This window comes from Sardina pilchardus, chromosome 4, assembly GCF_963854185.1.
Source record: "Sardina pilchardus chromosome 4, fSarPil1.1, whole genome shotgun sequence".
Lineage (NCBI taxonomy): Eukaryota > Metazoa > Chordata > Actinopteri > Clupeiformes > Clupeidae > Sardina > Sardina pilchardus.
Window position 1 is genome coordinate 11,792,867 of NC_084997.1, and position 27,458 is coordinate 11,820,324.

The 27,458-nt window shown below is 45.1% G+C and overlaps 3 protein-coding genes across 3 annotated transcripts in view; all 3 read right to left on the minus strand.

The window, feature by feature from the left end:
* ttn.2 (titin, tandem duplicate 2) overlaps positions 1-1,339 on the minus strand; it is a 165,278-nt gene extending 163,939 nt beyond the window's left edge. Inside the window, exon 1 of the mRNA XM_062534131.1 lies at positions 1,136-1,339. The gene's annotated coding sequence lies outside the window, so the exon portion shown is untranslated. The remainder of the gene's footprint in view (positions 1-1,135) is intronic.
* Positions 1,340-1,974: 635 nt separating this feature from the next.
* LOC134077996 (coiled-coil domain-containing protein 141-like) lies at positions 1,975-6,511 on the minus strand. Its single transcript, XM_062533627.1, has 6 exons — positions 6,414-6,511; positions 5,398-6,294; positions 4,599-4,771; positions 2,679-2,833; positions 2,351-2,480; positions 1,975-2,255 (listed from the first exon to the last, which is right to left on the minus strand). The coding sequence occupies exons 1-6, from the start codon at positions 6,509-6,511 to the stop codon at positions 2,131-2,133; spliced, it is 1,578 nt and encodes a 525-aa protein (XP_062389611.1). The 3' UTR covers positions 1,975-2,130.
* On the minus strand, positions 6,291-26,858 carry LOC134078313 (coiled-coil domain-containing protein 141-like). The gene is made up of 23 exons (XM_062534145.1): positions 26,360-26,858; positions 24,679-24,801; positions 22,635-22,826; positions 21,297-21,405; positions 20,189-20,442; positions 18,776-18,895; positions 17,770-18,015; positions 17,131-17,303; positions 16,760-16,901; positions 15,896-16,015; positions 15,279-15,470; positions 14,620-14,799; positions 14,076-14,255; positions 13,497-13,622; positions 13,024-13,212; positions 12,551-12,712; positions 12,023-12,172; positions 8,783-8,923; positions 8,381-8,578; positions 7,781-7,964; positions 7,517-7,629; positions 7,303-7,422; positions 6,291-7,214 (listed from the first exon to the last, which is right to left on the minus strand). Exons 1-23 carry the CDS (start codon positions 26,447-26,449, stop codon positions 6,675-6,677), a joined length of 4,044 nt encoding a protein of 1,347 aa, XP_062390129.1. The 5' UTR covers positions 26,450-26,858; the 3' UTR covers positions 6,291-6,674.
* Between the last annotated feature and the right edge of the window lie 600 nt (positions 26,859-27,458).

The following is a 27,458-nucleotide window of genomic DNA, read 5'->3' on the forward strand; positions in this document are numbered from 1 at the left end:
ACAACACTGTATTTCAAAGACAACCAGCATTGTCCTCACCATTTAACTGTAAACAAATGTAACAAATAGTCCTGTCCTTTCAAGAGTAATGCAAGAACAAGTGTCAGTCTCAAGTCACCATTGTATGCCATTACCTAAGATAAAAGTCTCTTTAGAAGTGAAATAGTAGCTTTACATAACATTGCCTTGGGCCAAGGCAATTTCTTTATGAGATGTTCAAATCAATAGATATGTTTTTATTTTTTATTTATTTATAATTAATTTAATATTGTCACAAAGTATCTCCCTAAAGGTTTTCATAAAGCTTGAAAATCATTGATTGAATCTCACATTGCAGAATTGCACAACAAAATCCACGACAACTGGCAAATAATGTATAACATTGCACCAAAATCAATTCTAGTAAAACTCACACAAGCAAAATCTGAGAAGTACAGAATATCTATAAAAACCTTTGACTAGACATGAAATGGTGACACCAAGGTTAATGTTCTAAAAACAGACTGAAATGACCACAACGATTTGTTTCAAATTACACATGCGCACATGTGCATACAGTCTTCATTGCAAACTTTAACTTCAACACAATCAACAAGCCAATGAAAGAGTATTATTGAGCCTCCTCTCAAGAGCATCTTAACAATCAGGAACAATTTATTGTTTTAAAGTAAAACATTATGAATGCACAGGCATCCAAAGGGATTCAAGGCTAGGTTTCACAAAAGGCAGAGTCTAAAAATAATCTGTACCCAGTTTGACTGACAGTCACCATGTGGCACATAGCTGGAGGTGCAACTGATAGCCCTACCGCTGATTCCCTTAAAAAGACATTGCGGCCCAGCTGGGACACCACTCTAATGCTATCAGGGTCTATTCTTGGCTTTTCTGAATCATAGCACCAAATAATAACCTTGAGGAAGGGGAAAAACTCCCATAAGTGCAAGACGACTTCTCAAATTTTCAAATCCCAAATCTGAAAATTCTCCAAAGCTGGTCACTCTCATGGCTTAGTCAGGTTATCTCCAATTCACCTGGCATGGTGTTAATTAATTACTTTTGCACAAAGAAATGGAAGCTGGGAGATTTGCCTCTGGAAAAAGCGGATATAAAGTGTCGCAGAACAAAGCTTACTTACTTGTATTCACAAGAGTGCCTAGATTTGAAGGGGCGGTGCCCGAGATATCTTCTAAAACAATCTCCTTATCCAGAAATCTGTTCAGAAAATCCAACGTGAGAACGGTTGGCCTCAATTATCCCAAAAAACAAAACTACACAGGGTCTTTGCCGTGTAGTTTTGCTTTTCCCTGCAATCCCTACACCCGAGGCAAGGCTGGGAATGCTCCAACTGCTCAGAAGTGCTAACATGGTTGTTTTGCTTTATATACCCCCTGGACAGGCACCATCATCTGAGTATCGCCACGCCCTATTGGTCAGCCTCCCAAAAGGCATCATGGGATATCGTAGCCATTTTATGCAACCTCACACCTGTCACTCACTATAGTAAACTTATTCATGGCAGTGTATCTAGAAATTGGGTAAACTATTTAGTCTTTGGAGAAGGTATCAAAAAAGAAAGCCACACTCTGTAGTCTCTCAGGCACTCTTTTCACTCATTTGCTCAAAGGATCTGAGACCATTTGTGGGTGAGTGAACAAATGGGAGGCTTGTTCTTGTCACTCAAGCTGAGGGTCTACCCCCCTCGAGAAGCAGCTCTCTTTCATTCATTTTACCTTACGAGAATCCACTGATGTAATGTTTGGTTGTGACTCACCAAACCTTGCAAGGTATCTTAACTTTTTCATTTCTTGTTTTTACCGTTGAAACAAACATTGTAAGCTATACACAGATTAACGTATTATAAATATGTTATAACTTAAGGTAATACAAAACAAGAAGTAGTCGGCATCACTGCTTACTTTCAGATCTTCAGTTGACAATTTAATTGTACAATAACTACTACAGTTAAATTGCACTACAACTACAGAAATCCAGTCAAGAAAAATAACATCTCATTTCAAATTGTTTATAAAAGCTGGTAGAAAGATTATGTCTAGAAGAGCACAGTGTTCAACCATATAACTTGAGGTGCTGTTTTGTATATGGTTAAATACACGTGTGTCTTGTTTATCCTTACTCCTGGTCTCTGCACTCTAATCTTTGTCCTTGATCTTCATAAATGTGTTCTTTAGTTGAAGTGACAACTTGTCCATGATGTTGATCTGGGGAGCCAGGATTTGTGACACCTTGCCCCATCTCTGCAATGTAAACAGAATTGTGCTGAGTCTCTGAAACTCAATATTATTCTGCTGAATTTCTGCTTGGTGTCAGTTTGGCAAATGGGTGAGATTACCTTTGATAACCACTTTTGCAGAGCACCAGTCCTCTCCAAAATCATTTTTCAACACACAAACATATTCTCCAGAATCTGAGGACTCGACACCCTTTTTTAACAGGACATGGGTATCACTTTGGCTCTCAGCCTGAATACAAAACACAATTTCACATTTCAAAATATCAGTCTTACACAGTTTTGACAAAAATGTATATTACAGCACAGAGTCATATTATAGTATATATATAAGTATATTTTAGTTCATAGATATCTTTAGTTCATATCTAAACTTCATTTATAGAGGGTGTAGGTGAATATCCCCTAATGCTCTTTCTGAAAGTCATACCCTGCTTTCTCCGTAAGCCAAAACTTTGTTATCTCTCAGCCAGAGCACTTGAGGGACAGGTCTTCCTGAGATGACGCACTCCAGGGTCAGGTCGTCTCCCACTAACAAATCCTTGTCTTCCAGCCTTGAGAGGAAGTGGGGGCTGTCTCCACTCACTGAGAATTCAAGTTTTCAAGGTGATTTACAATACTTAATTGCTTTGCCAGAAAGTTGTTGAAACATTAGCCAACAACACTTCCAACTACATAACACAATCTTAAATGGATCTCTTCAAGTAAAATGGCTGTCTTCTCCATTTCCAACTTGGCTGTCTGACAATTACCCAAGTGTTTTTGCACCTCTCAAAAAGCTGCTTAAGCAAAAAATCTCAGTCCTAGCTATCCCTGACTAATTTAGACTTTTTTTTTAAAATAAATAACTGTGTGAGATTAAAACCCGTCTGTGACTCTTATCCTCCTGGGATGACGGGCAGGTATTTCACAGCCAGCCCTTTGGCTGTGAGGCGTGCCGGTGAGCGCTCTCTCAGAAGGGTGTAATCTGAGCAGGGCCTGGGCCCAGGTCTGTGATAACATTACTGTGCCACTCCTGCCTGCCCAGAATCCTCAGGTCGCATGTGCTTCATCCCCACCCCACCAAAACCCCCATCCCACCCCACCCCCTGGGCAGTTATGAATCAGAGCCCCCCATCAACAGTTCTAATTGCCCAGACTTACGCTTAGCATATGGAATGTCTATACGTCAACAGCACATTGTTACTTCCATGTGAAGAGTTTGCGGAATACAGTGAGGGGTAGAATCTGCTTACCAACGTGAAAGCAGTGGGTGCCAAAAGGATTGTGATAATTATAGGATGTATTGTGGGTTTTATTAAGGGAGTCATGCAACAGTATGAGTGATGTGCAATTGACACACAAGTGACATTTATTTATTTAGGCAAGTAATAGCTTTATTAATTTATTCAGAGACTTCAGAAAAAATGTTACATATTTTACATATATACTATACTTACCAGCAGCATTATTCTGCAATGAGGATGTGCTAAATTGTAATATGCATAATATATTCTCACCCTTAATGTAATGTATAGGGGATATTTTAAATATTTTACTGAACAAACCAATATATTTCCATTTCTCCATAAATTAACTAAAAAAGCAACAGTACATTATGTTTCATTAAAACATTTCAAGATGTAGGATTCCTTGGAACATAACTGTTTCTTGGAACTTTTGAGCAAAAAAAAACTTTGTAGTTTAAGCACATTACCATTAGTAAGGACCTCAAACTAATTAGACCACAAAAATGATACTGTGAAACTGTTTAATGCTTTAGAGTTCAGTGATTGCACTGTAAAACCAACCATCATATTTTACGTAACATCTCTATAACATGTGAAGTATTCGAAAACAGAACTTGCCTTTTCATTCTGATTTATAATAGAAATTAAACCATAATGTTTTTTTTGCAATATCATTATCAATCCTGTCATCATTTAATAAATATCTCACACTACTGAGCATGTCTATTGAACATCAATAAACTATTCCAGAATCCGATGACTTGTTGGAAAGCTATGACAGTTTATTTTATTAATATATTAATATATATTCATTAAAGGTATTCAGAGAACAGTGCAAAACAAGACTCCCACTGCGTGAACAGGGATAGTGTTGGGGGAGTGAAGGGGGGGGGGGGTGCTCCCAAGTAGTTCTGGTGTGAAGAGGTGTGTGTATGCGAGAAAGGGGGGTGGGGTGGGGTGGGGAAGTGTGTGAAGGGTGTTTAGTGCTTAATCAGTGAGGGACGGTCCATGCTCCCTCCACTATAACACCAGCAAATACAGGAGCCACAGGAGGAAGCACAGGGTGCCAAAGCAGGTGTGCCAGTCCAGCTTGAATGTGTCGAGCTCGTGGCAGTCTTTACCTGTCACCTGCAGCACGCCAGTGGACGTCACGGTGCCACCTGAGTTGGTGGCCTCAATGACATAGAGGCCAGCGTCACTCTCAGCAGCTCTCTTTATGAACAGGGCATGTTTGCCTTCTTTTTGGGATAGTTCTACGTGCTCGTCAGCAGTGAGTTTTTGTCCATTCTTGAACCTGAAGCAGAAAGTGAATTTTCACGTCACACAACCACAGCACAGCAAAAGACAGAGAGGGTGAAAAGTAGGTTAAGTTAAGGCATAAGGTCAGACAGATCTACAAAAGGATTTAGTGATCTAAACTAGGATTTCATAATAAATGTTTTAGTTGTAACAAAGTAATAGCAAAACCTGCACAGCAAACTCTGATGAAATGGCAGTTTAGTAGTAACACACGTAATGATTTAGTGAATGAAATGCTTATTTAAATGAGAAATACCCATGAGAAATGTTAAAACCCCATGCATTGTGCAAAATCGAGAAAAGAGCAATTTAATCATTTCACTGTGTCTGGTCCTGTAGTAGGCGATCCTCCTGGGGTTAAAAAGAAATTGCTCTGGGCTTTTGAGCCTTAGGGGTTTAGTCTCGGTTTATCTGATCTCAATCCTGCAAAGTACCAGGTGCTCCCAAAGGGGCATAAAGTTTCATCAATATTAATAATCCAACTTAAACAAATGCATACGGAAAGTGTGACACTGCTGTGCATTTCATTCTCTTTATAGTAGCTGATAATACTACTTAATTAAAAGCTGTTAATCAAAACTATTCAATCAAGAGGGATCCAGCTTGTTATAGGCTACCCACCATGTTAAAGTTGGCTCAGGAAATCCAGTTACTTCCACCTCCAGGGTCACTGGCGACCCCTCCATTACCGTGGCATTAGATATGTGTTTGGAGAAGTTAGGGCCCTGGCCTGCCAGGTTCCCCCCCACGAGGCCTCTGCCATAGGAGGGCAGCCTGATCTCCTCACGGATGGCCGTGGGCTTGCAAACATCTGGGTCCTGCTCAGGGGTTAATAGGGAAGGGGGGGCATGCGTGTTACCAGCGCGAGGGGCAGCCCCTCGGCCCAACCGGGGCTCATGCACACACTCCTGGGTCTTCACGCGGCTCTCATGCACTGAGTGGGCGGTCTGCTGCTGCTGCTGCTGCTGCTGGTTGTGGTTGTGGGGTTGGTGTTGGTGTTGGTGGTGGCCAACTGTGGCGCCGTCGGCAGGATGCACATTCGGCGGGGCGCTCGGTTTGCTCTTGAGGATGCTGGAGATCGTGCTGGAGACCAGGTTTGGCGCGGGCACGGTCAGCGGACTGTGGACAAACGAGGAGGACTCGGATCGGAACTTGGCGGCACCCAGGCCACCGGTGGGGGACGGGTAGCTCTCCGTCTGGCTAGAGACCCACTCCCGGTGTCTGTGGTAGTGGTGGTGGAACGTATCTCCGTGCTGTTGGGACTGGGAGTGTGACTGGTGGCTGTACTGGTTGACGTGTGAGCTGAAGCAGCAACCATCATCCAGGTCGTTCTCTGACTGAACCAGATTGGACTCAGGAGTCTCAGACAGTGGCGGCAGGGAGATGTCATCAGGGGAGGTGCACTCGTACTCATCATTGGACAGCGACTCCTCAGTCAGATGATCGTGCTGGTAGTCTCCCTCAGAGGCGGCGGTTGCAGCGGGGATATCTTCACCTGGAGGGTGACCTCCTGCCTGTTAGGAGTAGATAACCACACACAGGGACAAACATGGTGCAGCCCCACACACATACACACATGAAGAACATAAAACTTATGCTGACACCCTCACACAGAAATCAACACTTTGAGTACTTACCTCCTGTGCACAAACGCTTCAATGCATCCAAACTGGAGTGTGTTTCCTGAAAGCTTTGTTGAACAACTACGACCATCAAATGACAGAGATGGATCCATTTTGAATGCCTTACCCCCACGCCACAGTGGTCACTCAATGTCGCTTTGAGGAAACACACCCCTGGCAAGCCATTTTACTTATTTCTCATTATTTAAAAAATATGTAGAAAAGACACATACACACATACACACACACACACACACACACACACACACACACACTCTAAATAAAAACGGGTCCAAACTGACAAACCTGTGAGCCTGTGTGGCCACCTTCATGTGAGGTCCTCTGGGCCGGCCCCATCCTGTCTTTCCTGGGGATCTGGAACTCTCTCTGGATGTCTGAGAAGCTGGGGGCTGTTGGAGCGCTCGGGGGAGGGGTCTCCTGAGAGTTGCTCCGCGATCGGCTGAGGATGTGGACCTTCCTGTCGCGGTCCACTGGTGACCTGGACACGTTGAACGTGTGCTTGTGGGTGACCGACGAGTGGTGCTGCTCTTTGCGCTCCACGGTGGACTTCCCTGTGATGGTCTCCACTCGGCTGGTCGCCGAGTAGTTCTCCTGAGTGTAGGTCCTGGTCTCGGACAGCACCTTGCTCTGTGCCGGGGGCGTTTTGTCCGGCAGGTCCTGGCTTCTGCTCTTGCGGAGATGAGGCCTTTTGACCTCTGGTTTCTTACTTGGAGGAGCGTCTTTGTCTTTGTCTTTGTCATGTCCCGGCGTGGTGATCTCGGGTGTGTGTCCAGTTTCTTTTGGCTCAGACTGTTCCTATGACAGCAGTGTTAATACCAGATGACATATCAATTGTTCACGAAATGTATTTATTCTGCCGGTAAACCAGAAAACAATTTCTTACCACATCAATAGAGTCTTGCTGTTGCTGTGACTTGTTATTCTCTGGTATTTTCTTTGATTGTTCCACTTGTATAGGGATGTCATGCGCCATTATGTCAGGTGATTCCTTTGAAGCCTCGGCCTAAAATGGCATGCAAATAATTGGGATTCAAGATTACTGTGTCCCTGCAACAAAGCAGAAAATTAAGAGTGACAGTGTAATCTGTTATGCTGACCTCCAGTTTATTCTCCAGGTCTATCAGCCCATTACACAATTCCTTTATGGACTCCACAATCTCATTGTGCTTGGAAACCGTCTTGTCAACATACTTTTTTCCTTCGTCGGGTCCTAATAGAAAACAAGAGAGAGAGACCGAGAGAGTTCTTTGGTGTGTTTGGGTGTTGTATGGTGCATACTGGCAGACAAACAGCTGTGTGTGTCACAGACATGTACCCCTGTCTGAAACCTGAACTGTGTGAGTCTGCGGGTCACTTCTCACCATGCAAGCGGATAGCCAGCTCTGTGATCTGGCTAATTCTCTCCTCCTGCTGGGGTACGGTGGGCCAGACGTACTTCTCAAACTGCTTGTAGAGCACGCTCACTGCTTCTTTGCTTTTGCACTGGGAGGAATACTTCCCCACTCGGATAATGGTGGCACTTGCCTCGTCACACCAGAACTGGTACTGAAGTTTAATAAGAGTTCAATTAGGGTTAGAGGAAAACCTTGGCATGTGTTCCAGAAGTAATATAAACGTGTAGGAGAGGAAATGTTCTTTCATTTTTCAATCACAATATAAAAGGTGTTTTTGCTTAGTCAGGAGCAAATGCTCCAAATCCTAAATTGGATTGGATCAAGTCCAAAAATTAGGTGGCTAAAATCAAGATTCCTTGACAGCTGTTTGAGTGTATTTTTGTCACTCTTTTTTAATAACTCTGTTTTTTTTAATCACGAATACTTTCAAATCCAGTCTAGCTCTTGATGATATCAAGATACCAGCATACACTCAAGGCATCTCTTCTCTGCTATATTATTTGTAACACTATACACAGACGTGTTTATATCATGTGTTGCAAGAGTTCCCCCATGGCTAAACCCCACCTCCTCTACTGCCTGCTGCAGTTTAACAGTCATGTCCAGGTTCTGCTTGTACTCCTCCACCGTCCTGTCAAAGTCGCCCAGCTGTCTCTGCAGCTCATTCACGGCATCCTCCATCTCTCTGGGGCTGCTGCCAATCAGATGCTTCTCAGAGCCAGTGGACACCTTCACAGTGAATGTCTGCATCTTCTTCTTCAGGACCTGCACAAGAATGTGAACTCTCAACAGAGTGTCCTTTCAAACCCCTAGTACAAATGTATGCACTGGGGATGGTATTCAACATTTATAGACCCCACATATCATGTATCTCCCACATGCTCACAGACAGACGGACAGAGAGAGAGAGAGAGAGAGAGAGAGAGAGAGAGAGAGAGAGAGAGAGAAAGATAAATATAAAATGCATACCTGGAGTTTCTCAATGTATATTTCAATTTGTTGTATTTGATTTTTGACTGCCTTCAGGTTTCTTGATTTGTCATTTTTCTTCATGTAATTAAACTTCATGTTGTTGAACTTCTTCTTGAGATCTTTGAAAGATTCCCTCAGCTAAAATGAACAGAAAATAATATGGCGTTTACCTAATGATACCTAAAGTGATAACCACATTAATTAGCCGCTGTAATCCAAACATTCTTCAGTTGTCGCACATTATGTTATGTGTTACATGTTATTGTACATAATGTTATTTGTTACATGTTATTTGTGTAAGTCCAAGATGGCCGACAAGTTACATGACCATGGATGGTGTGGGGGGAGGGGGACTAGCATCCGAGCTCTTTGGCATGAAAACAGAGCAAGGGTTGGATTTAGTCAGAGGGGATTATTTTAGCAATCTTAATGCTCTGGGCAGGGGGTGATTTATACGGAGAGGCCATTTCTGTCCAGCCTGACGGGCTTTTGCCACAGCGCACGGTCTCAGGATGACTAGCTCATGTGTCAGTCAAGGACAGCTGCGGCCTGGATCCCGGATCCCGTTTTGGGAGCCGCTCGTAACCCTCTCACTGGATTTTTCCAACTCATGAGCACACACACACACACATACACACACGCAGGGGGAAGAGACTCTCTTTCGCAGCCCTAGAGAGAAGCAACGACGGGTGGATCCGTACATAAGGGAACGCAAAGGCCAAAAATACGGCATGATTGTGGGTGAAGAGGCCCTGGGCGATCCCCTACCTCATCACCTCCCTCATGTTTTGCTGAGGGGTCACTTGAAGCAGCAGCTGCGTTCCGTGTGTCTGCCCTTTGATGGGAAATTAGGTTGACTAAAGTGAGATGGCTTCGTATACATACTCTTCAAAAAACAGCCAAGCAACACTTGGGGAGGGACTAGTTTGTTAAACACTTTTCCAAAAAGTCTCAGGGCTACTGATGCCCACATTACAGTGTAAATCTTTGAATTGTTGTTATTATCATTATTCACCACTAGAGACTCATTTAATTATTAACTCTGCTTCTGCAAAAGGTCAGAGAGACAACAATGACCATAAGCTCCCAGGATGGGATATCAAACAAATATGTATTTTGGGGTTCGAAATGTCAAAACAGCCCAAATTGTTCAGGGCCTTTGCTTCTGGACGGCGCCTTAGAGGCCTGTAAAACACAAGCGCTGCTGTCACACCCGTTGGGCCCTGACGAGCAGCAGCAACTGCCTCGGCTGAAATGTCAGCCTGTTTACTCATGCATATTGATGGCGGGGTGTTAGCTAGATGACCACCGCCACATGCATCACAGACAAATGCATGACTGGTCGAATGACAGATATGCAAATTTGTTGAGTCACATCCAACACAAACAATACTGAAAAACATACAAAAAAATAAAATATTACATACACAATGAAACGGAAAAGCAGCAGGTCAAAAGACTGATCAACAAATTGTATGTAACTCCTTGGCATATACTGCCTGAAGCCCAACTACATTTTGAGCTACAACATTTAAGAAAGTATAGTATCCCGCTCAACTTTTATAGTGTTACCAACAACATGGCAGTCAACATCCTCCAGAGCACCTCCAAGGAGTGGTGTGAGGCACTAAAGTGCTACCTAACACCTTTGGGCTACAACATTAAAGTTACATTATCAGTGTGACCGTACTGGCATGATAGTCTTTTAAATTAATGTAAGGATGTACTCGGCTACATACGTACACATATTATATGTTAAAAGACACTACCTATGTGGCACGTTTATGAGTCCTAGAAGCAGAAATAGAAATCTCATGGTAGTATATTGAGGTGATAAATTTAAGTGTCAAGGGAACTTAGAGTGGCCTTGACTTGCATTTTGCACTTTACCACCCTCTAGTGGTCAAGAATTGAAACAAAAATGTTGCACAGTTCCACAGGTAGAATAAGTGAGTTGACACAACTGACGAGCAGTGAAGTTAACTTCATGGCTACCAAATGTTGATGAACAAAAATTGATGTGTTTGGATACGTCCACACACACACTTGCAAATGAGTTCATCTCACGGAGGATGATTCATCTCATGAACTGGTGAAACCAAGTTGGTTGTTGTGCTGTTACAATAGTGCAACTGCAGGGCAATGGCCAATTCACATGTGTAAAAATAGAGGCTAAAGCCACTGTGCATTTACTGTTTACTGGGCACAGCTCCATGCAGCTCACCCTCTGCTTCTTAACCATGTTTCCTCCGCTGCTGATGTGACAGGATCAAGTGGAAACTCAATCAGCAGAGGCACAATATGTCACAAGGGCACTGCGCTGCCTTAAGTGATTACATGTTGGCCCCTTCACAGGTCTACCACCCCTGAACCCTGTTTCTTCAGAAGCTGCCTCACTCAGACACAAAGACACAAAATTATGTCTGCAAAATCTGCAATTTTACGGCAAAGAGCATAATTATTATGCAGCAAAATTCTAGTAACCAGCCACTAGGGGGAGGCAAAGATAAACCTAAAAACGCGTGTACTGCAACAGTATGCTGGTTGAGAGAATGTTTTAACTACTGTCAGAATTGTTGCAGTTTATATATGGCCCTGTCTGTATACACAATAGCATAATAGAATCTCCTGATACTGGCATTTGCCAGTGGATGCACTGGGATTAATGCCAGATTATTTGGTATGCACAGCCTCTGCATGCCTACAAAAACTAAATCAACTTTTAAGATGTGTCAATAAATGTCGATGCATCTCACACATGTCTATAAATACATTTGCTAATAAATAAATTGGTAAACTACTTTCCAAAGCACCCAGGCCACCACGTTACCACAGCCCCTCGGGGACCCCTAATCTCAGAGATCCGACTCCTCTGGCTGCTAAGTGTGTGATAAGGCTGGAACGCACCCCACCCCACCCCACCGTCACCCATCCCAGCCAGCACCCCCGTCTCAAGTGACAGGAGACAAATGGCAGGATCCCAGTGTCACTTAGGGGAGAGGCACAGCTCGAGACAAAGATCACACTCCACAAACTAAATTTAACAAGGGCTGCCAGGGCTATAAATAATGCATGGGGCTTAAGGTGGAGGGGGAGGGACGGGGGCCGAGAGACATACAGCAAAGGAGCGCTTCATAAAGCAGCTCCACCAGCGCTGTCTGAGCCCTTGATCAGGGGTCAGGAGAGTGGCTTATCGGACGGCGCGGCTGCGGAGTCAGGAGACGGAGCTGGACTCACCTCGCTGATCTCCTCCTTGAAGGCGCAGTAGTGCACGTTGCTCATCAGGCTCTCCTCACTCCTGCTGGCCTCGGCGTTCCAGCTCACGCCGCTCCGCTCCAGACGACCCAGCTTCTCTTGCAGGCGCACCACCGAGAACCCCAGGGCATGCTGGGAAGCGGGAGGACCCAATAGCAATGAATCCAACAGAGGGGCACACGTTACAAACACTAATATAGCACCGCATCATAACACAGCTGTGTGATTTAGTTCTGTTAACACTAACATCGAAATGTTTTATTCAGGAATAAATGGAAATTAGCTCTCTGTTTGCTTACTTTCCACTCATTACTGTTTTCAACAGAACTGGAGGGGATATGGCACAATTCCTACTCATACGAGACCTATATTAGTGCAGACTGGCTGCTATGCCCCATCGCCCACTGAGCCACTCTGTGTGGAACCACCGAGCCGTTCTGTATGGCACCGCTGTACGGTTGCTCTGATGTTCTGCCGTAGTCTCTGCCATGTTTCACACTGGGCTCTTACCGACTGCCGCACCGTGGTGGTAATGTCGGCCCCCAGCGAGATGGCAAGTTTGTGCAAGTGCCTGAAGTGGCTCTGGCGCTCCTGGTGCTGGGACAGCTGGATCCTGGCCTGGCTGGTGTCGCTAAAAACCGTCACCGGCTCCGCCATCAGCAGGCCATCCAGCTGCAAGGAGGCAATTACCGAATTAGTGTTTGATTAGCTCGGGCATAATCGAGTGTGCTTGAAACAATCAGTGTGCATTCTCCCCCACACAATGTTTGGCGAGAGTCGCCACCGCGCCATCTGTCAGACCGGCAGCCCACGCCAGCCGCTACTTTGTCTGCACCTTTATGATCTTCCACATTTTGTTTTTTTGTTTTTTTTTCAGCTGTTGCTTGTTGTTTTACAAAGTTTTGTACAATCTCGCCACAAAAAAAACTTTTCCTGGCACTGACATTTATGGATGACAAAAGAATGCGTAGAAAGCCGCTCACCTCTTTGTAGAGCTGATGGAATTTAACTGCCATGCTGAGGACGCTTTCGTACTCCTTGATTTTGTCTTTCACCCGCTGGTGCAGCTGAAGCAGCTCGGTGACTCGCTCGCTCTTCTCCTTGGCGGGGATCCCTTTCAGAGCCAGCAGTTCAGACGTCTTCACCAGGTACTCCACCTCCGCATTCAGTTGCTGCGATGAGCCACCGAGCAAACAATAACAACAACAACAACAACAACAACAACAAATTACTTTGAACTCAAATCCATTCTCACAGAGCCTCTCTTTGGTTTCTGAGAAACCAGATGGTGCTCCACTTCATTCCCCCCTGTGTGAAGGCAGACAGACAGGCAGGCAGGCAGGCAGGCTGTTCTTACTTAAGGAGCCATTATCACATACAATGAGACAGAAGATGAATGGACAGGAGGGGTCATTTTGAAAAGGCAGTGGCCAGATGATGGATGTAACAAACCCACCAGAAACTGCGGTTTGGCTGAGTGGAAGTTTTCCTGCAGCTTGGCCACGGAAAACAGATCACTCCCCAAATCGACCTGGGATGCAGGAGCGAGGACCTCCTCCAGAGCTCGAAGGTCATGAACTACCTTGGAACAGCAAGCACTGACAATTACAATGATGGATTTCTTTGTGCACATAATGCCATTTCAAATCCCAAGCACATTTTTGCCCTACAAACAGGGTGAGACAAACATTTAAGCGAATTTAAGAGTAAACCCAGACAGACAAGGCATTTTGGAGAAAACAGTGCTGCTTCATTATGAATATTTTTTTTTATTTTTTTATTCTGGACAGATATGGCTTGAGTAACTTAGTTTGAAAATTGAATTAGCTCACAGTCACAAACACACACACAAGCCATTTTACAGTGACACAATCATTTTCAGATGTCAATGTTGTATTCCAAACCTCATGCCTGTAGCTGGGCATGCACTGGATCAGATACCATCTTGTTGGCTCATAGCTAGACTGCAGGGACAGATGCTGCTGTCTAACCTCTATTACCTTCCACGGAGTTCAGCTGGACAATGCGCTGTTACCTTTTTGATCTGCTCTTTGAACTTCTTCCACTGCTTCTTCACAGACTTCATTTGGCTGACTTGGATCTGCCAGGAGGTCCACACCTCGGACAGGTCAGCCTTCTTCTTACTCAGGGCCTCCATGGTCCTCTCCACCACACCCACCGCAGCCTTCACGTTCAGATCCAGCTTCTCACTCACCTGCCACTCACAGAAGACATATCGCATTCAACACCTTAAGACATCCATGCAAAGTGCACGGCTGGGGTAAATAATGCCGAAACAATATAGAGACGTATTTGATTTGCTTCTGCTTAAACAATAAATAATTCAGATGTTCACAGTCTATACCTGACCTCATTAAAATAGCATGATATACAAAGTGAAAATCTATGTGAAACGCTGATCTGAAATACACCAATATTTGAAATCACTACACACATTTCAACGGTCTTCACAACAGAAGGTAAATGTGACAACCCTGCAGACAGAGTCAGACAGCCAGAGATTTCTTCAAGACATGACATGCACAGGATGAGGTTCACAGCCGTACAGTGTCTCTCACCATGTTCGAGGAATTGATGAAATTGTTCCCAAGGTCCTGCATGGTGAGAAATCTCTCCAGCAGTGACTGCCATTTAGCATCAGCCATTTCCTTCAGTGCCACAGCAGCCTCCTCATTCTCCTCCTCCTCGATGGGCTTTGTCTTGAAGGACTCCAGCAAATGCTTGATCTGCTGCTCAACCTGTGCAACAGCATAACACCAGCATTCAGATGGGAACATTGAGATGCACTTAGTGGAAAATTACCTTAAGAGCCAACATGGCAGAGCCATAGATCATGGCTGGCAGAACCATAGATCTATTCTAAGCTATAGTGTTGTACAGTATCAAAGACTTGCACAATTGGGTTTGTCAAAACATGATATAGTTGACATCAACACTTACATACAGTATATACTGTGTGTATTTAACATGATACACAGTATTACATTGAAGACAGATTATCATGGAAATGACATGGTTGTTACTGCAGCAACCTCTCCCGCATGTTCACTTTCCACCTGCTTCTATTGATTAATATCAAGTGCCTAACTTTACAGATGAAACACTTTCCCCTAATATATGATGAATCAACCTTCTTTATTCATTACATTCAATGAAGACCTGAGACTCAGGCCCATATGTTAGCGCCATGTGTCACGATGAAAGAGAAAACAACCACCTCCTGTGCCAAGTGCAGGAACCCCACGTAAGGTCTAAGGGTCTCCACGCGGGCCAGTATGTTCCTTGTGACGGTCTTCAACTCCTCCGTCAAGAGCGACGCTTTGTTGGAGAACTCCACCCCCTCCTGACACTCCAGGGCTTTCAGCTCCTTGGTGAGCTCGCCGATGGCCTCTGATTCGCCCGTGATATTCTGATCCAGAAGAACAACATAGTGTGGTAAAGAATGATTCACAAAATCTGCCTCAACAATACCGTTGCTTGACAGCAAGAGCATAATCACTACGGTCAACTCTTTGGCTCATTCAAAGAGGGTTACACACTTCAAGCAACACAATGCAGTTCTTTAATGATAAAATATTGCCTTCAATCTCATTCTGATGCAACATTTACTTATATGATATTCTACAATATTTAATGCCATTGAATATTGATACCAAGGGGCATACATATAAGTCATCCCATTGCGTGTTTTGAATTGCTAGCTACAATAACCAAAGGAAAATGTCCCAAAATCTTAATGGGTCCAAAGAAGTCCACAAAAAGTCCACAAACTCTGCAGTACGAAGAAATAACTGGAGCAGACTCAATGAGTCAGTGAGAGTTAGTTATTATTACCGCTGTCTGAGAGCAAAGCTCTACGTGCTTGTTGAGAATATCTTCGGCCTGGGAGAGTGAATCCCCAGGATGGGTATTGCTAGAGAGGGTAGTGTTGGCATTCTTAATCCATGCTGAGATCTGAAAGAGGAGAAAGACGCCTTTATAGTTTCACTGAGCAGGACTGAAGTTATACTGCAAAGGAAATAAAAAATGATAATTTCTGCCACAATCATGCTTCCCTGAAGGCAATTGAATACAGACTATGATGCACTTCAAATGTCTTCGGAGACATGTAGCTAATTTATATTCAACCATATTCCCTCAGAATACATTCATGGCTGAGTCTTCAAAGACTACTGATAGAGTCAGTTTGGGAAACCTTTCAAGGCTTGGAAGTTTCACTACCTGTGAAAAACAGATAGGCACTTTGAATATTTTTACTTCATTATTTAGCCACAATACTTTCTGGGTTTTTATCACCATGCTAGAGGTAAAGCTCTTTTTGGCTTCTCAAAATGTGAGACCAAATTTTGAAAATATGTCCAACATTTGAGTAACCACCATGGATAGTGCAATAATCTAAATATTTTTTTCCAGTCATATCAAAATTCAAAAACAATCATCAATCATTAGGGGCCTTGGTGAAATGATGGGAGGTGGAAGATTGTTTTTGTTGATTTCAGGTCAATTACTCTCACAATTAGCATGACTGAATTCCTAAAAGCAATAATTATCTTCTTAAAACATTAAAATGCCTTACTCACACTGTGAGAGTCTTAATATCAGTACCATCTTAACCACTGCTATAATTACATGTCATGAAAGTAATAACAATAATAATGGCTGTTCATTTGCATACAATGTCAGACCCTCTTTAAGTACCTTATCCATATGGTCTTCAAATGAGGACACCAACTGCTGTCTCTTTGTTGCCAGCTCTCTGTGGGCACTACAGTCTTGGTTCAGAGCCTCCATCCTTTCTTTGATGAATCCCAGCATCCTTTGCACCTCTGACACTTGCGGGCTGTCAAGGACAATGAGGTTTTTTTTATCATTTGTTCATGCAGCTCCAAAACTGAGAGCGTGTGAGGCTAAAGTGAATCATATCTAGAAACGGAATGGTGAGGTAATATGTAACAGTGCTGTTGTGAGCTGACCACGACTATGTGCAAGCATGTTGGCCATTATCTTACGCAATCTCCCCACAAAAATGGCATCACCTCTGCTCAAGGTGGACGAATGAGGTGGATTACCTGTTTGGCGTAGCCTTCTGCAGGATGAGCTGGCCTCTCTGAAGGGGGTCTGCTGTGGCCTCTTTGATGCTGCGATGCAGCTCCTCGTGCCTCTTGGCCATTTCTGAGAACGTCAGAGACTGGCTCTTCAAGCTCTTCATGCGGCTCTCTATGGTCCCCAGCGCCTCGAATGCCTTCAGAAGAACAAAGGCGTGAACATAGCATTTTACCTCCTCTCCACATACTGGCAAAGGCACACTACATGAGATACACTGTTCAAGCTGTGTTCAAGCAAGTGTATCTTGCGTTTGATCTTGAGTGTTTCAGAGGTACCTTACAACTAGTGCAATAACTAGTGACTACTGAGGAAATGAGGATGATTAAGCAACCAGTAATTCTACTTGACTGTCACTCTATGAGAAGGATCTGTAAAGGCAAATGAGAGTGAGGGAAACTTGCAGTGACCTGTGCTAGCACTTGAGGGCAGTGTTGCCCAAATGAACAGGGCAGCTTCCCAGCACTCTGGCTAAGTGTGGAGAGGGGGGCCTCTGTGAGTCTGAGAGGTGAGATTTTTCAGATGCCCAATCATCACCAGGGCTCTTTGGCCATCGTCACATGTCAGCGGGCGAGCTAGCCGGCGGGCGGAGGTGTGACGGCTACCTCGTTAGTGCTGCTGAAGAACGCCCGCCCCTCCTGGAGGCGCGCCAGGCGGCCCATCATCAGGCTCCAGAAGCGGTCGTGCAGCGCCCGCAGCGCCCGGCTCTTCTCCGCCACGCGCTCCATCTCCGGGCACTCGTCTCCTCCTTCGCCCTCCACCTCCTGCTCCGCCTTCTCCTCCTCCTCCTCCTGGGCCGCCCGCATCTCAGACGCTCGAGCGAGGAGCTTCTCCACCAGCAGGCCCCAGTCCTGATGCAGTCCAGGTTGGCGCCACATGTCCAAAGGAGAGAGGGGAGGGGGTGGAGGGGGGAGTCATTTCATACTAGCTCATGTATTACTGGTCATCTTATAGCACCATATAGCTTACCTCCGCTGACTTTATTACTGTAGAATTAGGCACAATGATAAATGGATGTACCAGAGAAAGAAAAACAAGCCACATTGATGTCACATGAGGAAAGATTAATTTCATAGGGGTTCATGCATTAATAATGAAGCCAGTGAGCAGTTTTATTTCCCGAATCAAGATTCGCCTGACTGAGGGAGAGTAGACCATTATTATGTTGCGTGGAATAGATTCATCTGATGAGGCATCACATTGCATGACAACAGTGAACGAGCAGCGACTTACAGTAGACCCTCTCTGTTGTCTGTTAGAATTTATCTAGGCAGTGACTCAACATCCTGAACAAGGTTTCTGGTCTTTCGTTTCCAGTCATTGTAAAAACATGAGCCCTACATGTGACCTGCAGCTAATGGGGGGTGCACACATTCTATGTTCCACTAAAATACGGCGCATTAGTGAAAAGGTAAACACCGGCCTATCCCAAGAGCCTAAAGCCAGCAGGCACTTTGTATCTGTTTAGTTTACAAATCTGTTCAGTGGGATTTAAAGCTGTGAGAGACACTTATTTTCCCATGCGATCCCGTGCTTCCTGTGGATATATGTCATCCCTCTCCCTGCATTATTTAAATGCTAAGAGAGTAGACGCCAAGCACTTAATCTCACCTTGGCTTTCTGCTCAAACTTTCTGTATTCCTGCAGCAGGTCCTCACTCTCTGACAGAGAGGAACCGAGCTGATCGTTCTCCAAGTATAAATCTGCATTTTCCTTGAACCAGTGCGTAACCTAGGAAAAGGACAAAAAAGAATAACAAACAGAGCAGTCTTTAAAAGTGCCCTCAATACTTCTTGGAAAACATTTGCTTTGTCTTTTGTTAAGAATATAAATGTAATAAAGAGCCAGCTTGGCTCGACCCCCACAGAGCCTGAACACAAGGAGGTCGCTCCTCTGCCATATTCACCCCTTGACACGTTGCCAAAGTTTGAGATTGAGCAACACATCTAAGCCACCTTCCTGGCACAGAGCCAGGGAGCCCTCGCTACTTTCATTACATTCGGCCCTCATACATGTCAACTAAGAATAAGCCATCACACACGAGCAGATGAAACACCACCAGCTGGTGCCACTCCATAATGAATTGCTTTACAAGCTCTGAAATAACAGAAATGTGATTCAAGTCACTGCGTTGTAAATTACCAAAAAACGGGGGGGAACATTTCAAGCAGACTTTAAACTCTGAAATGCCGAATGAAAATCACAAACTCAATTAGACTGTCAATTATTAATACAGCGGCACTTGAATTTGCTTCCACCAAACTCAAGGGGAATTCCCGCTGAGCATTTGGTGAAATTTAATAACAACATCCATGATTCATAACAAAGGGAAAAGTGCTGGGGGACTAAACATTCCAGTCCTTGTTATTATTCCAAAGCATTCATTATTTTTTGACATTTTTCATCTGTTATTTTAGTGATGTGCTTTTCTAGCCTGGTCCTAACCATCCCATAATACTACCATTTCATTTCGTATTATGGTCTGGAATTTCTTTGCTCTGAAGCGCTTGCAGGAAGCGGGAAGTAACGCCCAGTTCTGGTTTGAATTGATTGGACAGCTCTCACCCAATCGGCGATAGTTACTCATAACAACATAGCGCAGGCGTTTAACGTCATCGTCACGAGCGCCCTCCCCCTTTCGCCCCCACCAACCCGTCTCTTCGTTTATTGGCTGCTTTCTGGAGGGGGGGCGTTCTGTTACAATTCTACCGAGCAGAATGCTCCACAGAGGAGCACGGCCAGACTCGTAGTGGAGGCAATCCTTGGCCGGAAGTACGTGGATGGCTCGCGAGGCTAGTGCTTTTCACCACCACAGCAAAAACACACACACACACACACACACACACACACACACACACACACACACACACACACACACACACACACACACACATAGACACACACACACAGACACAGACACAGACACAGACACACACACACACACACACACACACACACACACGCACACACACACACACACACACACACACACACACACACACACACACACACACACACACTCACTTCCTGTTCCTGCTGCTCCCACTGGCATATATTCTGGATGACCTCCAGCCTGTGCCGCTGCCGCCTCATGTGCAGGTCCACCTGCCGGCGCCGGTCCTGCAGCAGCTCCATCAGATACTCCACCTTGCTGCAGCTGGACCGGGCTCCGTACAGCGCGTCGGAGAAGCGCAGGGCCTCGTCCACCTGGAAGTCACTCAGGTAGTCCAGCAACTCGCGACTCTTGTTCAAGACCAGCATGGACTTTTCCAAAAGACCTGATGCAAAAGGAAGAATATTTACTGGATGTTGGAGCGTTGAGGTCATTGGATGAATCATTCCCTTTTATGCATCAAAGTTGGACAGATATTTTCCACTCTTATCTCCAAGACATATTTATGCTCTTACACACAATACACAAATATGGTCATACCTCTAAGAACTTGCACTTACTGCATACATACAGTCATCGAAGCTTTACTTTGAAGAAAGACAAAAATAATTCAGCCCTCTCTTCTATGAGTAAGTAAAATATTTGTTTAAGAACCAAAATACTTATGCGCAATCAGTGGAATTTGTGAATGATTAATGAGAAGCAAAGCCAAATTCCAAAAGTCCCTGAGCAAACTGACCTTGCCGAACAGCAAACAAATACAGCCCATCACATTTGCATGCAAGACAAGGCATTTACTTTAGCCATCTTCACTTCTGTGGCAGCCCAAGGGTGTCAGTAGTGTACTTACAGACTTGATTACATCTGAGAGATATTCAAATCTGAGCTGAATGCCTCTGAGGCATCGTGGAGGGGCGCCTGGGCGAGAACAAATTGTTATTTCGCTCAAAACTCGTCTAAGTGAGAGAGACAGATGCTCAAGAGAAAACACGCGAGGCTGCGAGAGCACACCAGGTTCAGGTCCCGGTCAGCAAACACATACGGGACATGATGTCACTGCTCTCATGGGGTCTTGTCCGAAGGACCCGCAGCATGTGTGTGTGAAAAGTTCAAGGGTAAGAAAAAGAGGAAGAGGAGGGGGATTTAGCTCTCCCACATAGCGGTGGACGGCGGGTTGGATTCGTGCCAGACCTGGGCCAGCTCCGCTTCTGAGACCGTCGCTGTGGGCCGTCCACTCACCTCGCTTAATGTCACTGTGTCTCTGGAGGAGCCTGGTGAGCGAGGCGGCGTCCGCGACCTCCTGGCCGACGCGTTGGAAATCCTCGGCCTCGTCGATTTTGATGGCAAACTAAAACAAAATAAATATCGCGCTCATGTTAGTCACAACCCCCCCCCACACACACACACACACAAGCACACACACACAAACACAATATCAAAGAGGAGTGCCCATCATATCTCACACACATCATTAAAATAACACCAGTGCCTGATAACTCACGGTACTCTTCACTCATTGAGGGCTGTATTGAATGTACTCTCATGGCTGCTGGTCAGGCAAGAGTATGAAGTCAGGCCGAGTTAGCAGCTGTTTGCTGACATCAGGGTTAGGGCGGTGTGCGTCAGCAGCAGAACTCTCACATTTCAGGGCTTTCACTTTTCTCTTATGAATGTTTTTTGATGTACTTTAGCCAACACTGTCCACATGGAGAACTAGCCAGGCACTTTCAGAGAATAATACACCAAGGGCAAGAATGAGTAGAGTCCCTGTCTATCTCTTCAGTTCTCAGTGAAGGTGACCTTGAACATAAGTAGCTACAAATTGTGTCCATTATTCCACTACTGTACTGTGTAAGAGAGCAGCGAAATAGTTGGTGACACTGCTTTGACATCAAAGCTACAGGTTGGAATCTGATCCAATTATTGGGCAGACCCTGTGATGCTTTCAGACAACAAACACCTGGGAGGAAGCCGGATTCACTCTCTCTCTCTCTCTCTCTCTCTCTCTCTCTCTCTGGAGCCTCAGAGCTGAGTCGAGCACAAACACACAGGCCTTTGTACTTCCTGACGGTATCGAGCAGCATCACATTTCCTACCATAAAAGCTGTACAAACACAAAACAAGCCTTTGTGTTTCCAAAAGAAAATAAAACAAAACTGACAACACTGTTTTAATAAAAAACATACGTAATGACAAGCTCAGAGGGGAAGCTTGGCACAGTGTTGGTTGTAACCTAGCGTTAACTAGGGAGGGGGGAACAAGATTCACTGAATGAAGGCGCTCTGCACCGCTGCAGCTCTTACCTAGGCTGGGTGAACCCTGCCTGAACTTTCGGGGAATTTGAATTTTGCCCGGCAGCTCAGGCTGGAAACCAGCAGATCTATCTCCTCTGTTTACTGCCTGAACCTTTGGCTCCAATCAGAAACGGTCATACTCTAGTCCTGGCACGCTATTGGCCGGTGACGTGACGATAACGAAACTTAAGTGACGCGAAGTGCAGTAGAAACAACGCGCAGCCTCCCCAGACTAATCTTAAAAGATTGAGCTTATAATGGTGAAAACCAGACGAGCTCTTACCTCCAGGGCCCTGTCAAAGAACTCGGAGGCGAGCTGGAGGAGCGACCTGCGCCTCTCCAAGTGGGTGACGAGAGTCCACCAGGCGTCGCTAAGGGTGTCTGCCATGGCCCCGTACACCACCTCCTCCCCAGCCTTCTCCTCTGCCGTCCTGTCTGCCTTGGCCAGCAGAGCCCACACGCCTTCCTCATGTTTCTGCAAAAAGACATTCTCAGTTAGAACCATGTTCCAAAAAAAAAAAAAAGAACCATGTTCCATTGTCATTACAACTATTCAGTCCTGGAGATATCCAAAGGCGGTATAATTAAAGCTGTTGTAACACTCAAAATTCTCTCTGATTTGTTGCTACTCAGACAACATTTTTTAATACCCCTATAAATTATCACAAAATATGATTTCTTACTAAGATGTTCCACCCAGTGATTTACCGCCTTGTCACAGAGGGTGTAGAAAATATTGATCTTGGCAAATACAAGCTTTTTAAAACTATGTCAGTATAAAATTGCCAGTGATGGGTTCAAGGGTTCCACAAACACACAAACACACAGAGAGAGAGAAAGAGAGAGAGAGAGAGAGAGAGAGAGAGAGACAGAGAGAGACAGAGAGAGAGAGAGAGACAGAGACAGAGAGAGACAGAGAGAGAAAGAACCAGTGGTGCCCAACTATCTGGACATTTTCAGTTTGGGTACAGCTGGCCCTGGTTGGAAATGAAGTTCCAGATTAGACAGCCCAGGAGACAACAACCAGCACACAACCCACCAGCACACACACGCACACACACACCAAGAATCAATTTTGTGACAGTGATAAGACTGCAATTCAGAGAGTACCTTTGAAGGTTCTATTTGAATGCTGGTACAGAATCTGGCATGTACAAATGGTTACCATGACTGTTTAACCCGATGCAGTTGTGCTGGTCTGTTTTTAGTGCCGTGTTCTCGATGTGGCATGGGTCCCTTTTAATTAGAAGGCTGAGGCTTCTATCAGCTCAAGTCTATAGTTATATTACTGTGTGCACTGAGAACGGCCCGGCCCTGAACCTTTTCTCTGATGGGTTGTGAAGTGATGTTTAACAATCCGTGGAACTTTATTTTGAATTCATAATATTCCATAACAAAATGATTTACAAGGAGGCTATTGTTAAAGTTGAATTGAGAGCCCATTTTCCTTGTGGTACTTGGGAGTAAGATGTTCTCTCCAAACGGAGACAGGGGGAGAGTGTTTGGCATATGTAAAAGATCAAGCTCAGTGCTCCTGCCTGATTTCCATTACCGGGCACAGACTGTGGATGACGCAAGTCAAATGTGAATATGAGGCACTCACTGTTCTTCAACATTTTTCTTTTTTTTTAATTAGCCTTACATATCATTATTTAATAAATGAACTAACTGAGAAGTGTGCTCAGATCTGCACCGTGTGGAGACGCTAATGTAACAGCACATATTAAGTAATTGCACATATTAATAGGTGACCAGCCACTTAAGATTAAATGACCCGCTGGCTGAACATATCCAGCTATCCAGCCATCCAGCCATCACTGTGGCTAGTAAATAGCCTGCAATACTCAATTCAAGCACATAAGTGCTACTCTTTTTTTTTATCATTTGATTAAATGTTTATGTGTATGCGAGCGGTGAGTGCAGCCATGGACTACAGATCCTGCTGCTTCGCATTTATGCACTGATTATGGAGTCAGTGGCATGTGGTACAAGGCTGAGAGCTGCTCTTATTCAAAAGTCCAATGCGATCTGTTTGACCGCCTTGCATGGAAATAGCCACTGAACTGCAGGGGCCTATAATGAGAGATGGAAAAAACACTGTGTGGAAATAAAATAAATCAACAGTCATGCCCGGCACCGGGGGAGGTCACTTTGCACAGGCAAAGACACCATTAAAATATATAAAAATAAATTGTTCGCTGAGATTAGAAAAGAGCATGAGGGTCTGATGATAAATCATTGTCAGATGAAGGTGGGGATGTCACTTTCAATTACGTTAACAATCACAGGACAGCTTTACAGTGTTCTGGGCTGTGTTAGGGTGCAACCTTGAGCTTGGCGAGGAGCTGCTCGTGCTCCGCGAGGAGTTTCTTGGTCTCCTCCTGGTTGGCGCCGATCTCCAGCAGGTTGGGCTTGGCCTCCGTCAGCTGCAGCTCCATGAGCGTGCCACACTGGAGGGGAAATTAAAAGATACACACGCAGACACACGCACACACGCACACACACACACACACACAAACGCACACAGAGAGAGAGAGAGACCAAGGACATGTTTATGTGCGGAGGTGGGCTGTTCGAAACCTTATACCTGCAAACATGTCGCGCGGCGCCCACGTGGTGCGGAGCACATTTCACGGTCCGTAAACAAACCGCACAAATAGTCGCCGAGGGGAAACCGCCACTCCCGCTCGCTCACTCAACCCCTCTCTGGCGTTCTGCCAAAGATCACCTCAAGGAAAAACTTTGCAGAGCGGTCTCACACTTCCCGAAATGAAGTTGTTCCACAAATGATCGCCCACGGATCTGGTCCTCGGGAATGCCAATGAGCCCATCACGAGGCTTAAAGAACGCATTCGAGGAATAAGACAGAGTGGCAGAGGACGGCCGTCTGAAACCTAAAGACCGCTGGCAGCTGCTCTGGCTTGTCTCAATCGCAATGTAAATGTGAGAAAATGCATTTAAACACAAGTGGGTTCGGATGGTAACGCGTTGGGAGGCCGATTATTTAGCAGGCATGCCGTGGCCTTTGCCCAGTCCCGCGTGCCTGGCATTGTGGTAGATCCTGTACGTGGTGGGTTCGGAGGCCTTGAGGGAGAAAAAAAACTGCTTCACTCCTTCACTCGACAGTTTACAGTTAAAGGCTATTAATACTAAAGACCATATGATGATGTCTCAGAACAGCAACAGCACACAGTGCTCTTTGTGTGTGTTGCTGCTGTCCTACACAGTCAGTCCCACATTGGGTCTTCTACAGTTAGGCTTCCATACGTCTGACCATGGGATGAGTGAAAGCTTGGCAACAGGACCATGTCATATGCAAGCCTTGTGGAAAAACAAAGAGGTTTATCGATGACCTGACTGTCAAATACAACGAACCGTGTGTTTGAGACATAATTGACCACAGAGAATTTCCCCTGCCCTGTTCAGGGCTGCTCTTTGGATTAATCGATACGGACGCCAGATGCTGTAAGGACAGTGTCTACCGATTGCAGACCAATCAATAGTATCTAACTGGGGGTTGTTGGGGTCAGAGCAAAGCCATGCTAAGGTGTTGTTGAGATGTAAAAGACCTACTGTTGTCTCTACAGAAACCCTGTCAAATCATTACTTAATCAAAGTGAATGTAGATGTGGGATATCTGCTGATTCAAGAACAGGAACTATTGATCTGTCAATAGGGTACAACAGTTCAAAACACTATGTACTGTAAACAACCACTAAACCTCTAGACCCACTAGACCCACCATTTCAAGGCTACACCTAAAGTTGGTGTGCAAGCTACACAAACAGCCCACAAGACATCCTGAAATCAATCTTTTACCTTAACAAACCGAGATAACAGAGTATTTAGAAGTAGTACCTTCAGTACTGTAATAACTAGCTGTTATTAATAACAGAGTATTTAGAAGTAGTACCTTCAGTACTGTAATAACTAGCTGAGTATTTAGAAGTAGTACCTTCAGTACTGTAATAACTAGCTGGGAGATAACAGAGTATTTAGAAGTAATACCTTCAGTACTGTAATAACTAGCTGGGAGTCGCCAGCCTGCACAGCGACAGTGCTGATTGTTGTGGTGGAGGGGTCACCTTCCCAAGACATTCTTGCTCACGTCCACGAGTCCAACACGGGGAAAAGTCAACACTGGACCCCGGCAGCAGTCTCTCCCCTCCACTTCAACACCCACACTTTGCCTTATCCAGCCCGTCCCCACATCCAAAAATCCAACAATGGCTATTTCAGCGCATGTTTCTTGACTCCAATACACTCCCAATAGTCCTCTGGTCAACAGGTAAAATCCAGCTTGTTAAAGAGAGAGAACGAGAAAGAGAGACTCTGCTTTGGTGCCCACCAAACAGTCTCTTGCTGTGACAACTGGCTTGGATGAACACTCGGCTCCAGCCCCAGCGTACAAGTTGACAGGGCAGTGCACCGCGTGTTAAAAATAGAAATATCCACTAGGTTTATCACACAGCGCTGAGAGCCATTTGACACACCCCTAGTTTGGTGGCTCTGCTCTCTCCACACCACTCTCTCTCTCTCTTTTCCTACATCCGTCCCTCACCCTCTCTCTCTCTCTCCCACACTCCCGCCTTTTCTCCGTCTGTCTGTCTGCCTGCCTATCTGTTCTGGTCACCCATTGGCCCTGACGTACTGTACGGCAAGGTTGAAGGGGACACCCGCACAGGTTTTGGCCCAAGCAGAGAACAGAGTGTGACGATCAGATGGAGAGTGGGAACGTTAAAAGAGTACCACTGATGTTTACCACCCCCCCCCACACTCACTCCCTCCCTCCCTACCCAAACCCCTCTTGTTCCCTCAAGAGGAATAGCTGCTGTCACCTCCGCAGCCAAGCTTCCCCTCAGCCTGGCATGCCAGTGTTTTAAAGTCCAGTTAAAGCCCAACAGCACAGCCAGCAGTGATCTCTAGAAGGTTCTATGAATGCAGCAAATACTCGTGACATGAAGTCATCCTAAAAAGGTTGTTTTTAGTAACTCCCTCAGAAATATATATTTGGAACTTCAATGCGTTCTCCTGGGACCGATGCAATCCCCAGAGAACATCTTGTTCAAAGAGAAACCCATTGAAGTAAAAAACAAGGCAGTGTGTT